The 18,427-nt window shown below is 32.5% G+C and overlaps 1 protein-coding gene across 4 annotated transcripts in view; it reads left to right on the forward strand.

Moving 5' to 3' along the window:
- The window catches only part of LOC127735675 (thrombospondin type-1 domain-containing protein 4-like), a 98,389-nt gene that overhangs the window by 42,844 nt on the left and 37,118 nt on the right, over nt 1-18,427 (forward strand). The window contains exon 1 of one of the 4 annotated variants that reach the window (XM_052245931.1): nt 16,021-16,331. The exons of the other annotated variants lie outside the window; for them this stretch is intronic. Coding sequence (XP_052101891.1) covers nt 16,293-16,331 — 39 coding nt within the window. The 5' untranslated portion in view covers nt 16,021-16,292. Of the gene's footprint in view, nt 1-16,020; nt 16,332-18,427 lie in introns of those variants that run through there. 4 annotated transcript variants of the gene reach the window in all.

Genomic DNA, 18,427 nt, shown 5'->3' on the forward strand with positions numbered 1-18,427 from the left:
TCTTTTAAAATTTTCCATTTTAAGTTGGTTATTTCTGATTTATATTTAAAAGCAAATAATAATGATATGGTAGGAGATACACACCAAACAGGAAAATATTATATAATAAGTATTGTGCAATAGCAAGAAATTTACAATTGCACAGTATTGCACAATAGCAAGAAATCTTCAATTGCACAGTATTGCGCAATAGCAAGAAATCTTCAATTGCACAGTATTGCGCAATAGCAAGAAATATCTAATAGCACAATATTGCGCAATAGCAAGAAATTGTCAATTGTACAGTATTGCGCAATAGCAAGAAATATTTAATTGCACAGTATTGTGCAAAAGAAGATACTTCGTATAAATTGCTTATTTCTTGACTAATTTCAATGGGGTTTTATTCTTGAATTCTTGGGGTTCTTTAATATACTGAATCTAACCGTGTATTTAGTTTTTGGATTTTGGGCCCCGTTTTTAAATTGGTCCACATTGAGGTCCAAAGGGTCCAAAATTAAACTTTGTTTGATTTTAACAAAAATTGAATTCTTAGGGTTCTTTGATATGCTGAATCTAACCGTGTATTTAGATTCTTAATTTTTGGTTCCGTTTTCAAATTGGTCTACATTAAGGTCCAAAGGGTCCAAAATTAAACTTAGTTTGATTTTAACAAAAATTGAATTCTTAGGGTTCTTTGATATGCTGAATCTAAACATGTATTTAGATTTTTGATTATGGGCCCAGTTTTCAAGTTGGTCCAAATCGGGGTCCAATTAAACTTTGTTTGATTTCAACAAAAATTGAATATATGGGGTTCTTTGATATGCTGAATCTAACCATGTATTTAGATTTTTGATTTTTGGGCCCCGTTATCAACTTTGTCCACATTGAGGTCAAAAGGGTCCAAAATTAAACTTTGTTTGATTTCATCAAAAATTGAATTCTTGGGGTTCTTTGATATGCTGAATCTAACCATGTATTTAGATTTTGGATATTGGACCATAATAGGTGAATGTCCAATTTAAAATTTTTAAGTTCTTAGACCACATTCATTCTGTGTCAGAAACCTATGCTGTGTCAAATATTTAATCACAATCCAAATGCAAAGCTGTATCAAGCTTGAATGTTGTGTCCATACTTGTCCCAGCTGTTCAGGGTTCGACCTCTGCGGTCGTATCAAGCTGCGACCTGCGGAGCATTTTATTTTAATTTGTCTACCTAATTCAACATGAGCGTTTTCGATTTTAAACAGAACCAGTATTTTGACATTATCCTCTTTCGTGTACATTATGTTAGATTGTATATAAACTTTTGGGAAAAAGTCTGTTTGAAACCAGATACATGTATGGATTAAATATTTGAATATCAAAATATAATTTAATCTGTTCAAATTGGCCTTTATTAATTTTCAGATTGATTCAAGTTATAATTCAACCAATACTTTAAATATATTTTCTTCATCTTTAATTCTGATTAAAAAATTAGAAACGTATGAAAAATTACAATTCAGAATCGCCAGTAAACTCAATTTGCTAATATCAAATCACCAATTGATGCCGGCCAATCTTCAAATACAATACAGTTATCTCCTAATTATAACCAAAAAAAATCAAAGTACTGAAATTTGAATAAAACTTTATTGTATCCCACACCTACTTTTATTCGTATTTACAGTGTTACGTAACGTCAGAAAAAAATGTAATTTAAATACAGCTGGCAAATGCGTTATACCAAATGTTACCTCATCTAGCATACAGCCTGAAGGATTTGAAAATTAGAAAAACAGAAAAGTCAGGAAGATACCGAGCATGTAGTCCTTTTCATTAAGAGATCAATTAAAATATATACATATCAAAATATAATATCAAAATGCTTATTAGAAATACGCACAAAAATTAGTTTTGAAATACCTTTGGTGATTACAAATATCTGAGTTATGTGGTGATTTATTTCAGCTGACAGACCAGGATATATTTTGATCAAACTAATTCCTTGACACGAAATTTCAATGAATTTCAAGTGGACATGAGAGTAGAATTCTAGACTAATATTTAAGTTTGGAACAACCACACACCATGCTAGGTGACACCAATCCTGTTTCAAGTGGTTTAAGGCATGTTAATGCTTTGATCTAATGTATTTTAACTCATTCATGTTCAACAAAAACAGTGCATATAGGCTTGCATAATTCGATATTTGCACTTCAAATTAAATTCAATATAACTAACTTCTCGGCTGCCACTGTCTACTTACCAAGCTTCATCAGAAATATCTAATGACTCGATTGAGGAATAATTAATGTATACGGAATGCAAAAACATCTCCTTTGTTGATAGAGGGTAAGATATAGCAAATCACCCACCTTTTGATATTTAATTTTAATGTAGCCCTGATTTAAGAAGGGATACGAGTACGGAACAATATTGCAGGGGAGAATCGAAATTATTAATCAGTAATTGATCTGATTGAACATTTAAGATCAACTCTTTTTGATCAGAAATCGTATTACTTTCAAGAGCAGAAAATCTGCGAAAGGAATGTCGATGAGAATATAAATAAAACGTCAATATTGTGAAGAAGAATTTTGATATTTTATGATAAGTGTTTGTCTTTTTTAAGCTCTTCAATTAACAAATAAACTTAGAATACTTTCCATTCTAGAACACCTGCAATTGAATTTTAAATCATTGAATACACTTGTGCTGGATTTTATTTTACATGAAGTTTTCAATTATTTTAACTCTACACTTTGTCACGACATAAGCAAGAGTAAAGCTGCTTCAAATTTTAAAGCAGACCTGCCTTGTAGTTTGCTTTTCGGATACTCAAGATTTAATTTTAACTAAAATCACAAAAATGTGACCTGAACCAATTATGCATAATGTATGTTAACACTTGTCGACCTTAGATTTTACCAGGTAATGAGAGAAAAGTCATAAATATTCATTTGTTTATTTTGCGTCCAGTAGAAAGTATTTCATGTATAGGGAATAATTTACACTTCACGCGATATTTTGCACGGAGGGTTTCATGAAAGTGGAGTATGTATCACCTCATTTGTATAAGCAGAAAGAACAATAAGTCTTAAAGTAACATTGGTAGAAGGACTAAAAAATAAAATATGTAACCAAGGTGGCAATTTCTATCCGTAAGTCAAAGAAAAGGACAAAACCATATGACCAAACTCGAGAGACTCGAATGCTCCGAAAGTGTAAGCAGACTATGCCCCAAAAGTTGCTCATATGAAGTAATACATGTACCCTAAAAGCTATATACAACCAGATTTTTGATCATATCTACGATCAATATTATTCAATAATTTTTCAAATATGTTCTATTTTATCTTAATGGTCTGACATGTTAGTTTTCAATTAATCATGTCATGCCAAAAACAATGTTGAATAAACAAGAGTGTCGTTGCCGATTAAAACGGCAAAAACTGAAATGTAAAGCAGTGTGTATCTAAGTTAGGAAATCAGTATCTAAGTACTAAAGAAAAACTTATATCTGTACTAATTTTCTTTGTTTACATAAAATGAAAATCTTTTAGAATTTAGATTTAAACGAATCCTTCATTTTGTATTTTACATTACAAAGTTTACAGCTGTTCCGTTTCATTCTTACTGTATATTGTTTGGTGTTAGCTTTCGCCTGTAATAGGACATTAATGTACATACTTATAAAATTTTATAGGTACACTGTATTCACAAGTTATCTTGTAACCATCAAGTATCTCATTATACACCTTTGTGAAACAGCTTATGTTATTACACTGTCCTTAATAAATTTGGTGTAAATTCCACTAGCTCCGGTCAGAACATAAACCCAATTCAGACCAAAAAACTGGATTGACACGCTTGCAGATAGATGGTTTCGTCCTCATCATAGATGACGAGTTTATTATTTTTTTCAGATCATTCATGTGCGATGTGCTTTATACATATCTTTGACGATATTGGAAAAATCTAATATGTATCCCCGATTACGAGAAATCATTGATAACGATTGGTTGAAGTCGACTTGAGCATACGCATATAGAGATAGTCATTTCTTTGTATTTGAGCCATAATAAATTTTGTAAATATTTATGCCCCCGCCGTAGCGGAGGGGGCATTAAGTTTTACCCTTGTCCGTCTGTCGTACGTCCCAAAATTGGTTTCCATTCTCTAACTTGAGTTTGCCTTAACCAAATGTTATGAAACTTATACACAATTCTTATTATCACAAAATACAGATCAAGTTTGAATTTTGGTAGCGTCACTCTAACTGTTCTAGAGTTATGCCCCTTTATAAATGGAAAAATTACAAATTTTTTAGTTTCCGTTCATTAACTTAACTTAAGTTTGTCTCAACCAAATATTAGGAAACTTATACACAATACTTATTTCCACAAAATACAGATCAAGTTTGAATTTTGGTAGCGTCACTTTAACCGTTCTAGAGTTATGCTCCTTTATAAATGGAAAAATTACAATTTTTTTAGTTTCCGTTCTCTAACTTAAGTTTGCTTCTACCAAATGTTATGAAACTTATACACAATACTTATTACCACAAAATAAAGATCAAGTTTGAATTTTGGTGGGGTCACTTGAACCATTCTCGAGTTATGCCCTTTATAAATGGGAAAAAATGCAAAATGTTTAGTTTCCGTTCTCTAACTTAAGTTGCCTCAACCAAATTTTATGAAACTTACACACAATGCTTTTTACCACAAAACACAGATCAAGTTGAATTTTGGTGGCGTCACTTTAATCATTATCGAGTTGCCCCTTTATAAATCGAAAAATTGCAAAATTTTTAGTTTCCGTTCTGTAACTTAAGTTTGCCCTAACCAAAAATTATGAAACCTTTACACAATACTAATTACCACAGAACTCAGATCAAGTACAAATTTGGGTAGCGTCACTTTTATTGTTCTTGAGTTATGTCCCTTTATAATGTTGTATGCAAGCGGGGGCATCATCTGTGTCCATGGGGACACATTCTCCATTTAATTTTTGATAAAGCGCATAGTTTCTTTTTTGTCAGCATTTCGGGAACATTCGAACGTTGGTATTACATAACGCCCTATTCAAACTTTAGATTGTGTTTGATAAATATTTCTCCATATACATATTGTAGTTATTTATGAGCTCCATAAGTTTGTTTTTGTTCATATGGCTCTGTTTACTTTCAATCTCAATGCGTTGGCGTAGTTTGAATACTTGCGTATTACATAATTTAAGATTGGAACATCATGTCTAGGTCCATCTCAAAAGATAAAAGTAAAATTAATTAGCTGAACAGTTTTCAGTTCTGTGAAAATTTTTCGAAAAAATTAACAGGATCGGTTTTAAGAGAAACGTTCAATTGGACAAAATGTATAGTAACAACAACCCTGAAATAATCATTTAAGAATTCCCCATTGTTCATCCTATATCTCTTTTGATAAAAAGCTATCATAGATGCCAAGCTAATAACTAGTATGCCAGACGTGCGTTTCATCAGAAGCTCGAATCAAAACAGTAAGAAGGTCACGTTAAATACAAATTTGAAGAGCATTTATTACTCTGACATTTGATTAAAAACTGAAATAGTCTGGTGAATATGGGGGTTTTTCTAGGACCTCTCCTTTTAGGGCTTGACAACTCCTGCTATTAAAACAAAATGCTGGTAAATGAAAAGTAATTTCACACTAGGACCATTTTCAAATTGTCCTTTTATCTTTCAAATTGCTTCAATTCATAGTATCACAGCCAAATTGTGCACTTTAAGGTTCGAACAATATTTTGGCTTATTTCTAAAAAAAAAAACATCAAATTATAATCGCCTGAATAATGCATGCCCAAAACCATAATTTTAGAGATTTTGGCATATGTTGAATACTTATCCTCAGACTGAAAAGGAAGGACATCGTTAACCAAAACCTTAATTATTCTGGATGTAAAGCTATATATTATCTTTCGGATAAAGAATAATTAAGAATGGTTATCTATGTTCTTCCACTCTAAATTTGACAAAAACATGTAAAAGAGGAAGGTATAATAAGCCCCATTTTATTTGGCCCTTGAATTCGCAAATCAGAAAGTATTATAAATCTACCATATGTTATCCTTCAATAATAAGACATTTAAATCTGTTAGATATCAGTATTTTTTTTTTTTTTTAATTTTGTCAATTTAGTTCAAAACAACAACAAAAAAAACTGTCAAAATGTTTATCACGTCAAAAGTGTCCAGATTAAATTAACCGGTTCAGTTATCAATAAATTAATATTATTGTGAAAGTATACTATTGTTTTCAATTTTAGCATACAATTCCTCATTTGCTATTTGTTTTTATAAGAAAGAGCCTTCAACATCAAAGTGCTGCGTTGAATAACTTTTGATTTTATCGAAATACGTAATTTGTAATACACTATTTCAAGTGTATAATATTGACCCTCTTATAATGCAAATTCAAGTAGGATCTTAAAACTTTTAGATGTTGACCCTGTGAGTGAAAAAAAATATTGTTTGAGATCGTCCCTACTCATTTGACATTATATTGGTTTGTGATTGCTCAATGGTGATAACTACCTTTTCTCTATTTTTTTTACATCGAAAGTGCTTTTTAACGACTAAAAGAGTAACATAAACCAGCATGTATTAGGTATGCATTGCCTATTAAAGGAGGTACAGGCATTCCCTATTTTCAGACGGACTATGAAGTGCTGGTGTTTTACAAATGTAATATGACATGTTGAGACATCGTTGATGGTTTTGTAAATCATTATTTGAAATATAAAACAATGTCTGAAAGAAAACTGGAGAATTTTATTTGAAAATTATGAAAATGTGGTTGTATTTACAACTACTTTGTCAAATATTGTCAATGCGACATAAGTTTTATTAAAAGATCGTTAAAGACGTCAACACATGCAGAGAAAATAAGTTATGGTAAAAGGTTGCATAGTCGTGCGTTATCATTAATCACAGCATGTTTGATTATGCTTTATCTACAGTAAGAGAATTTTATCACATTTTTTGTAACAATCGACTGGCTTTTCAATACATACCAACAAATGCAAAAACATAAATCATAACCTAGATCATAAGTGAAAAAATGACTAATAGTCACACGCCTAAAATATTATCAGCTACAAATATTAGTAAGTTCCTGGAATTGCTTTTATCAATGTGAAAGCTTGAAGTGTCTTATATCATAATGGAATAGAAATAAGAAACATATTCTAACGTTCGTTTTGTTTGTACAGATATCAATATTACTCAAATTCTGCCTTGCATTAAAACTTTTTATGCCCCCGCCGCAGCGGAGGAGGCATTACGTGCATTTCCGTCCGTCCGTACGTATACACATACATGTACTTATTACCACAAAACACAGATCTATAGAAATAAGAAGATGTGGTATGAGTGGCAATGAGACAACTCCCCATCCAAGTCACAATGTGGAAAAGGTAAACAATTATAGGTCAAAGTGCGGCCTTCAACACGGAGCCTTGGCTCACACCGAACAGCAAGCAAGTTTGAATTTGGGTGGCGTCACTTTTTCCGTTCTAGAGTTATGCACCTTTACGAATGGAGAAAAAATGCAGATTTTTCCGTTTCCGTTCTCTAACTTAAGTTTGTCTCAACTAAATATTATGAAACTTATACACAATGCTTATTACCACAAAACTCAGATCAAGTTCGAATTTGGGTGGCGTCACTTTTACCTTCTCGAATTATGTCAATTTATAACGTCAGCTTTTATAATTTAAGATTTAAATGTTCTTACATTGTATTTTCTACAGTAACGCACGAGGATATATGTCCAATAAGGGTTTATATTTGTGATAATGCATTTGAATGTTGCAGACCGGTAAGACGAAAACAACCTCTATAAATTTGAAAGCCGTTGATCTGCGTTTAATCTTTTTATGTATTCTGGTACAAGAAATAAGTCATTTGACAATCATAATTTTAACTTTATGTAATGATGCATATTGGGAAGTATAACAGCATCACGCAGATAATTATGTTACTTTTGAAATTGCTTTGCTGGTTGGTTGATTTGTAATACCCCAGGTACAGAAAAAACTTATTAAAGATATCAGGCTAATAATTTTGTACGCCAGAAGCGTGCACAGATTTAACACAGTATTTTTTATTCAATGATCTACATTTTCGCAATTGATTTGGTTTTCCAACTCTTTAGATTCGAGCGCCACTGATAAGTCTATGTAGAAAAAACTCGCTTTTTGCGTTCAAAATTATAAGCCTGAAATCTTAGATGAGTTATGTTGTATAAACATATCGTCCTCACGCTTCACGAGGGTACAATTCCTCAACATGTGAATGTATTTCTTACATTATGTAATGCCTGTGAGTTTTTCAATCGAAACCAGAAGTAAAAATAACATAAATATTTTCTTAATCTGTTATTAACATTAATTATCTTCAATTTCTACAGGTTCGATTTAATTCAATTAAGCTTTGTATAGGCTTTTGTCAAACTTCGTCGATTGGTAATGTGTAGATATTGCGCCAAGTTGTCGGTTTTAAAATAACAGTATAATGATAAGATCCTCTCCTGAACAATGTTATCAAACTAATCATAGACAAAAATTACAAAAACTACTGGTGATGGAATGTATACGATTGTATGCCTTCTCTCAGTGGTAAAAAATAATGATTAATTTCATCTAATCATTATAACTGAAACGTAGCCGAGAAAACGTTTTATTGTACACAATTATTGTCAATTTGTCTTTTTCATGTGCTAATAAAATTATTTATTGTGTTGCCTTTTCTCTGTTGAATTTACTAATTGAACCTGGACAAGAACATATTACTATTTGGATCGAACTTTTAGTACAAGTTTTGTTTATAAATATCATTTAAATCCTCTTGTTCATACATGCATGATGAGTGTTGCAACAGTTTGGGTTTCATATACTCGGGGTCATAAAGCCGCTCAACAAAAACAACTTGAACACGAACATTACTTCATTTAGGTATTTGAAAAAAGTTTCTAAAGTATTTGCAATTAGTTATATAGCACTGTTTTGCCATTAGCATTGTCTTCATTTTTTTTTAGAAGAAACTGGATAATTTATGTAAATATTTGTGAAGTGGGAATGTCATTATGGAACTGATGAATATTTATTGTTGAACGTGTTTCAAAATGATTATGCTTTGAAATTGATAATCGTGAAATACGGCAGCTAGATATGTTATAGTGTTTATGGAAACTGTCAACACTGTGCAAACTTTAAAACATATATATTGTATGTAGGGACGAGGCATTGAGTGAAATATCCTGACGAGCTGCTTCTGAAACAAAAATTAAGTACTTGTATTATAAACACCAATACCGACAGCCATCCAAACTGAAGTTTTGATATTTCTAGGTTATTGGGTGGAAGATGGTCAAATGTTTCGATGAAAACAACACTAAGATTTCAGCCTATTACTAAACGTCGTGACTAAGTATGAAACTTTTCAGTCGCGGATTAAAATAGAGAGAAAAGGGGGGATTCTGATGTTTTGATCTGTAAAGAAGGAGGAATGTAAAAAAAGTCGAATTGCATCTAGACTCGACACCTTTAATAATAGTAGAGTAAGTACCAGGCAATCAAACATATACTTTCCCCTAAAACCAGATCTTTATTTTTACATCCCTCTATGATCTAGCCATTTATGGTGTAAATGTGTATAGGTGTTTTTGGTAATTGTTCATTGCACAGTATCATGCCTTACGTTGCTGTATGTTATCTGCATGCAAGTACGGCGGCTGATATTAGAGTATAATAAGACATGATTTCTAAATCAACAAAGTAATTACTTCCATTTTGGTTTTAGAAGCTGCAAACATTCTTAAATACAGTATAATCTAGTATTGTTTAAATTGTATTTGTGTCGTATGTTATTCTCGTACTATACAGTAACTTCAGAGAATAGGATTGGGGCTAAAACAAATGGACCATATCCGTATTCATCTGTTACATATATGTAGGACTCGGAACCGCGATGGTACTCCGAACCGCGATGGTCACGCTATAGTGCGATGGTCCTCTCTGAAGTGCGTTGGTAAACACGCTGAAGTGCGATGGTGACATTATGACGTTAACTTATTGATAGCTACGCTGAAGTGCGATGGTGGTTACGCTGAAGTGCGATGGTCTGACTGTGACATTGAGTAAAACGCAAAATGTACATGGGCTGCATGAAATAACGTCATTAAGATTTGACCAAAGTAGCTGCTAGCCTCGCATTTGGAAGCTCGTTTAATTTCTGTTCAGGTCAAACCAAAGATTTTTTTAAATCTAATTTTACAGTTGCCAATTCTCCGATTAGCACGTTGCAGTATAGAGTCAGAAAATAGATTGGATGGTTCAGATAAGCATAATGGGTTTGCATGGAGTAAAATGTCTTTTTATTTGGTGTTAAAGAGCGATAAAAAAAAAAGGTTCAACGTTGTGTCTATATATATAGCACTAAGCAGGGTCCATCTCATTTTATGAAATATAATTTGTTCACGTCATGACAAACTTAAAAATGTCTCCCAACAATCATTCATCCATTTATTTGATGTCGGAGCAGTGTCCAAGAAGTATAAAAAATAGCCAATTATATTTATGCTTGACTTATAGCGAGACGTGTCACGTATTCCACCAAAAATTAGCTGCTTCTCCGCTGAGGAGGAGAAATTTGGAAGTACACGTAGGGACCAGTCAGGTTAACTTCGGCCAAACTTGTTGTAGAAGATGAACACTGTAACCACAATAAAATTATGGTAGAGTGCCAGTGTTCTTACAAAGCAGGATTTATCTCGGGAATAAAACAACATTTATATCAACTTAATATAGCAAAAACATTGCTAATAGTAATTAATTTTATCATTAAATTGTCCACACAAAATCATGTGACGCATACTTGAAGAGAAGTCAAAATTTATATATAAATCAAGATGTAGGACTCGGAACCGCTATGGTACTCAGAACCGCGATGGTCACGCTGAAATGCTGTGGTTTGACGCTGAAGTGTGTTTGTGATCACGCTGAAGTGCGATGTTGGCATTGTGACGCTATCTTGTTTGTAACTACGCCGAAGTGCGATGGTGGTTAATCTGAAGTGCGATGGATTACATAAACTATATTTTCGATGTCGATGAAAAAGTCAATTTGTTTGTTAAAAGCTGCTTTTCGTGTTTATTAAGTAAATCATCAAGAATATTAACCCGTTTAATTAAACACAGTCATGATAAATATTTCCAGCCCTAATTGTAACGTTGAAGTTTACTTTGGACAAAAATAAGCCAACGTTCATACAATTATTCAAGACGCTACATACAAAGGTTATTTTCTATAAAAACCAGTGCTAATTTCAATGACTGAAAATACGATAGCTGTTTAAAATGCAATATAATAAGGGCCTTATAAACTTATAACCGTCAGTGGTTTTTACTGCAACTGGAGAAAATATGGAATGTTTTTGCATATTAGTATATGACATGAATATAACTTGTAAACAGATTTTAATACTACCGGAAAAGGGAAATAATTAGTAGACAGGGGAAATCTAGATAATTTAATTAGACCCTTTTTCGAAATCTACAGAAGTTTCGTTTTTTTACGTACTATAGAGCTTCGAATTCTCTAACTACATATGGGTCCGCAGAGAGACTTTAATTCCGTACTATGATATTACGGTAAACGTGGAACTCATGAGAGCTTAGAGCTGAGATTACGTTAAGACAAACTGTTAAAGCAGAATAATGTCCCCATGCAGCAAATTTAAATAGAACGATCTCTCATTCAGTATGAAACTGTAACTAATGACATTTATAGACCATCGCACTTCAGCGAACAAACCATCGCACTTCAGCGAACAAACCATCGCACTTCTGCGAAGACCATCGCACTTCAGCGTGACCATCGCACTTCAGCGTCCCCATCGCACCTCCGAGTCCTACAAATATATTTTATCTATTGTGCAAAAACTTTGCGGCATACTTCCGAACACTGATTAGCATATTTGCTGACCAAGTTTATCTTTCAGCTGCTTTGCTCCCCATAATTTGCTGCCTGAAATGGTTTAACATATTTTTGTAACCTCCACCTGTACTGCTCAAAACTGTTCGGGACTTGAATCGTTCGTTACATTTTATTTGTTCATTCCTTTCTTTCTTTGCCTGAGAATCCACGTTGTATTTTAAAAGTAACATTGTATTTGAAAACGTCACAATATTCAAGCGGTATACCAAACCATCGCCCTTCAGCGAAAGGACCATCGCACTTCGGCATGGACCATCGCACTTCAGCGTGACCATCGCACTTCAGCGTACCCATCGCACCTCCGAGTCCTACATATATATTACAGAACGGTCAAATAAATTAATATAATGACGTCTGTAAAATTGTCGGGACATGTTTTACTTCCAATTACAATTGGTTCAGTAGCCTCTTTGTAAGCAGCAGTCCTCTGTCAAGGAAGGTCTGCTATAGGTCTTAGAGGTATTGCATTAACAGCAACACCTAGGCTCCATATGAATGTACTGCTGTGCTGTAATGTTACGTACATCAAAATGCAAATTGCCAAATCAAATTTACCATTGAGGTTGATAATAACTTCTTAAAAGTCGTGAAACGGTTATCTCTTTTGGAACGTTGTTTTGTGTAGGTTCCCTTGCAGAGATACACTAACAATGTATAGAAGAGGCAATATGATAACAGAAGAATAATAAAAATTATTATTATGAAATACTGCTTGTATATGTATTAGAAAACATTATTGTATAATTGTTGAATTGCAAAGACGTTTTTCGAAAGATAAGAACCACTTTCTGATTTACTATAATTCATGGCTGCGGGCGAAGAAAGTGACCTAAATAGATCATACTTTCTTCAAAATCGAAGGTAATTGTACAACATGCATGCATGGAAAAATTGTGATGAACGGATCAATTTTTAAATTCAAATTCAAATTCAAATTCTTTATTTTCCTAATCACAGGGCCCTTTCAGGCATTACAAAATTTAACACGATCATTCACACTTTCATACCAATCTTTCTCACTCCGCTCGCTCTGATTATGTTAATTAATTGTTTGAATACAAATGTTTAAATATGGAAGATCTTAAATTCAATTCAGAACAAGAATATCTTGATGCAATAAGTCTATAAATATTAATTCTGCTTTGTACTAGATCTTTAAGCTTATTTGGATGGATTTTTAACAAGCTAGTTTACTAGGTAACAGTTCACAAGGAGATATGTCACATACGCCTATAAATATTTCCTAGCCGACTAGTCTTTGCTCTAGTTCCTTGATGTCAGAAGCAGCAAATACTAATCATCAAGTCTTTGGTTTGATCTGACCGGGGATCGAACCCACGACCTTCATCCTGGTGTCCAAAATATTACTACGAGACAATCGATTCAGTTTTGAAATAGTGCTTCCGGTCATACATACCGCTATTTGAAATGATAGGTAAATTTCGAGTTTTCAAAATTCGGTCAACTGAAACTTTATTTCTACTTTTTTTTATCAATATACATGTATGTTTTATTTCGTTTTAATTACATAAAGTACAGCAAAAACTAGGACACCAATTGAAAAAAGTAGTTCATTTCACTATCACTACGAAGTTGCTTATGAAGCACAAGAGTGCTCTTTATAGTCAAGGTCGTTTTAAATGTACAGAAATTGCCAAAATAAACATGCCAAACACTTTATGAATGAATGTCTCAGAACGCTTCAACTTTAACATTTTTATCAATTTTTCTTTGCAAGATAAGATATTTTGTCAAATTTATAACTGTTTCAAATCGCATTAATTTTACCCTGGTCATAAAAATGAACTATTAATGACGCTCTGACTTAGAGGTAATTTGTATCGTTTTAAAGGATAATCTATGGATTTTCAGATAACTTAGAAACGAAAAAATCGTAACCGCGTAATTCCCGTCCTTGTATACACAGAAAGGAAACGAATAGTTTACTTGTGTATACTTCCTTGGTATTTAGGTGAAAAGGTTTTTCTAGTTCGAACTTTTTCTTGTTTTGAAATCTCTTTATATAAATATTTTACATTTAATTAAAACTTTAGTATACATAAACATAACATATGCCTGACTATATGAATTAATCTTTACGAGCTTTATGTGTATAACTGTTTCGATGTGTCCAGTTTTTTTTACCCTGGTCTTAGGTTGCATTCGTTGTAAAGAGAAGTATCCAATGTTTATACCACTGAACAGAGTCAGTTTGGAGATAGATAAAATAAAATGTACTATTAGATTGCTAAGTATATTGTATTTTATTGAACTTTTAAGAATATCATTATATGAAGTTAAACACACGCGTACACACAAAACACAATGAAAGCTGGAAATGATTATACTTCTATACACTACTTATAATTCAGTTACATTAACCTGTAATATAACATGTGTTGTCTAAATTTATAAACTTGAGTGCTGATTTTGTGGTCATTATGATAATGTATTTTTCTTGGTGCATCATATTACTCATATACATGTATACATGTTCATGTTGATGCAAGTTGCACCATTTTGTGAAGTAAAACATATTTTTAAACTAGATATACATTTCGAGACTGATAGGGATTGCATCTGTGTGGATATTTCCAACACTATATAGATATAAGAAGATGTGGTATGAGTGCCAATGAGACAACTCTCCATCCACGTCACTATGTCAATTTTTAGAGAGAAAAAACATAACTAAACTGACTGTTATCTAACCATTTGACACTGTTACGAGTACGTATATAAAATTAAGGAGACGTGGTATGATTGCCAATGAGACAACTATCTTCCAAAGTTCAAATGAAGAGGGTGTAAGCAAGTATAGGCAACCGTACGGCTTTCAACAATGAGAAAAACCATACCGTCGGCTATAAAAGGCCTCGAAATGAAAAATATGAAACAATTCAGTTGATAAAACTAAAGGCCTAACTTATAACAAAAATAATTATGAAAAACAAATATGACAGACATGAACCAACGACATCCACTGAACTACAGGCTCCTAAAGATTGTGGTGGGGCTAAACATGTTTGAAGGCAACAACCATACTCCTAACCTGGGACAGTGGTGTAACGGCAAAACACAAGAAGTAACCATGCAAAATAATAAACGAAAACCAAATATGAGAAACAGCAAAAAACGACAATCACTCAATTACAGGTTCCTGACTTGTGACAGGCACATATAGAATGTGGCCGGGTTAAACATGTATGAAGGCGCCAATCACCCCCTAACCTAGGCAGTGCCGTTGTAACAGTACAACATAAGAACAAACTATAAAAATCAGTTGAAAAGGGCTTAACTCATCAGATCGATACAAAGCAGAAAAAAATCTAACAAAAACACAGACCGGACGTGGCAGGGTATTTACACATCCTTCACAAAAAACAAAAAAGGCACAAAGTACAGAGAGTACTCGCAGGAACTGACAGCTAGTTTAAATCCAAAAACAACTTATAAAAATTCATATATCGAACCATACTTGGTTTTGATATATTTTGGAGCAATTTAAATGGTTATCGTGAGCAGACAAAATGCAAGCGACTTTCTATGTGTAGTCTCGATCTTGAATTTTCATGATCATAAATCAGCAATTCTAAAAGAAATTTAATAAACATACGCTATTCAGGTCTTCCTTCGTACAAAATATTACAAATTTACATTAATATGTTTGAAAGCATTTAAATGAACTTGGATAAAAGAATATCGGTCCCAAGAATTTGCCAATCTAATATCTATTTTACTGTGCTAATGTGTCAATTAATGTGAATAATGATGTAGTTATTGTAAATTTAGGAATTTTAATCACACTTTAATACAATTAATTTGATCCTATGATTAATTATTCATTAGTGTAACATCCACCATTGCTTACAATATGTGATTGAATTCCTTATACTTCAGTCGTCGATTTATATTCTATTTTTTCAAAAGTCGCCCACCGATTGGATAATATTGTCAACTTAGAAATAAATATCTAATTGAATAGGTAAAATTTTATAATACTGTCAGTTTGTACAAGTTATCAAGGGTGTCTACAATTGCAATCGTCCCTTTTATACTTAGCTTACCTGCTCAGGTAAAAAGGTGTATTGCTTAATATACCTGAGATTTTTCAGTGTAACAGTCTTTTTATTATACATGTGGTCGTGTCGTAACTTTAATGCATCACAAAGCGTACTCAGCTGGACTACTGTACCTCAATGAAGTCTGAAATATCCATATAGACTCAGTGATTTGTATTTGGCTATGCACGATACTGAAATGGGATTTTAATTATTTTATTTATTTTATAATGAAGTTAAATTGGATTATCCTTGCAATATTAGTATTGGTAAGTAGCAATATCTAAATCTTCAACAATGGAAAAGAGAATAACTACGATTCTAAAAAAAATGTTTCTTCAATCGTACTTTTGTCATTACGTCTTTATATATCCGAACTTGAATCGCCAATTATCCTGAAATTATCATTGTTCAATTATTTTTTGTTTTCTCTGTAAACACCTTTCCATAATTCTAATTGTTATATACATGAAACATAACAAGATCACTAATGTAATTATTGGTGTCATTTTAATGACAGAATATGTCGGATCACAATAATCGTGATGCATTGGAAGCACTTACTGCATGTGTGATAAATACAATCAACGATCTGCACCACGTGCGCTTTACCACGAGTGTTGGATCGTTGATGTTTTGTCTATATGAGCATTTATGCTTGATACCTTGAAGAATAAGTGCAGCCAATGTTTATTTATGATTGTTGTTGGAATTCATGAATAAATTTGGATGGAGTTTAGGTGCCAGATTTTAAAAAGTTGAATTAAGAAACACGTTGAAAAGTAATGTATTTCAAGCAGTATCTTTTTCATCTTAATCTTTAGAATTAAAAGAACGTATTCACCGTTTATATCTCTAAAGGAAAATTGGACATTTACACAATTTTAATTTGCTGACTGACTTACAGAATAAACATTTGTACTACAAAAACTATCATTTGAATGGGGGAAAACGACTTTAAGAAACCAATATAATCAGAAAGATTTTTCGGAATGTACATAATGTATATACCATGTATGTGAGTTTGCAAGTTTCACGGAGGCTTGTTTCCATCAGTTTTATGCAATTTAAATTTAATAAAAACTGTAAAGGAATGTATGCATCTGTTTTGTTAACGACAGGAGGTATTTTTTGTACTATTTTGGTTGTATTGAACAGAATAAACATCTTTCTCATAAGGCTTATTTAGTATACATAATGCGTATACTAATTTAAATTATTCAAAACCGGTACAAAATTGTGCAAGTTACTGTATTTAAAATATGCAGGGCTAGAGCATTCCAAGATAACGTAAACATCTTAAAGTTGAATACTTTATGCACATATATATGAATACATTATACCGTTTTTATAGTATTATAGCACCGTTAAAGTTGACTTTTGGCTTTAATTCTATGAAGTGTTTTGTAGTTTATTGGCTTTAATAGATATTCTGTTTTCATTTAAAGTATTAAAATTTTATATAAAATATATTTTTTTGTAGTGTAAAACGATTGCAATAGATGGTCCGTTGCACATGAAGAGTAAAATCTTTTTATTTTGAAATTAGATTTTGCACATACAGATGTTTGATTAAATCTTAAAAGTGTTCTTCCCACGGGGTTAGCAAAAAGAGTCAAAGACGCATTTTCTACTGCGACTAAAAACGACGTTTATTCAGCACAAGCTTATGAATTTAACCGTTTTACAAAAAGTATATATTTATATTGGAGTTTGGGCTTCAAAACAAAAAAAAAAATTAATTTAAGATAAGGATGAAATAGACCATTGGTAAAGTCTTATACACGAAAGCCTGCTATTCTGTTATCTGAGCTGTAAATATTGCTAGGTTATTAAAACAAGAATGTTGCATGGATGAATTAAAGTTTTCAACTTCTTAATATTCGACAGATATAGAGTGTGCAGAAAGAACAGCCTCACCCAACAACGATAACACTTTTTTCCCCCAAAATAAAACCATTGATGTCTACTGTATGTTGCCACTAGATGTCCTTTGGGTCGTTATTTAATTAAGTTTCTTTCTCGTTGACATACACCCTACATCTCGTTTTAATCACAACAAACAATAACAATTTTATAAGTATAATGAAACAAATGATATTCCATTCCTAATAACCTGAGAGTCTGTCAATGGTAATCATACAATCGTGTTTGCAATTCCGACCAAATTATGATAAATAGAATATGTGACGAGGACTACTTTGTACCGATAATTTGATTGTTTTTCTATAATGTATAGACAAGAAACTGAAGGAAGGTGACATTTATGGTCCGTCCTATTCACTGGTAATTGTTGACAAGGTTAAAGAAATGTCAGTATAGACACAACAACTCTATCCTAAGTAAAATGGACAAAGATATGAAT

This window comes from Mytilus californianus, unplaced genomic scaffold (assembly GCF_021869535.1).
Source record: "Mytilus californianus isolate M0D057914Y unplaced genomic scaffold, xbMytCali1.0.p SCAF_3, whole genome shotgun sequence".
NCBI lineage: Eukaryota > Metazoa > Mollusca > Bivalvia > Mytilida > Mytilidae > Mytilus > Mytilus californianus.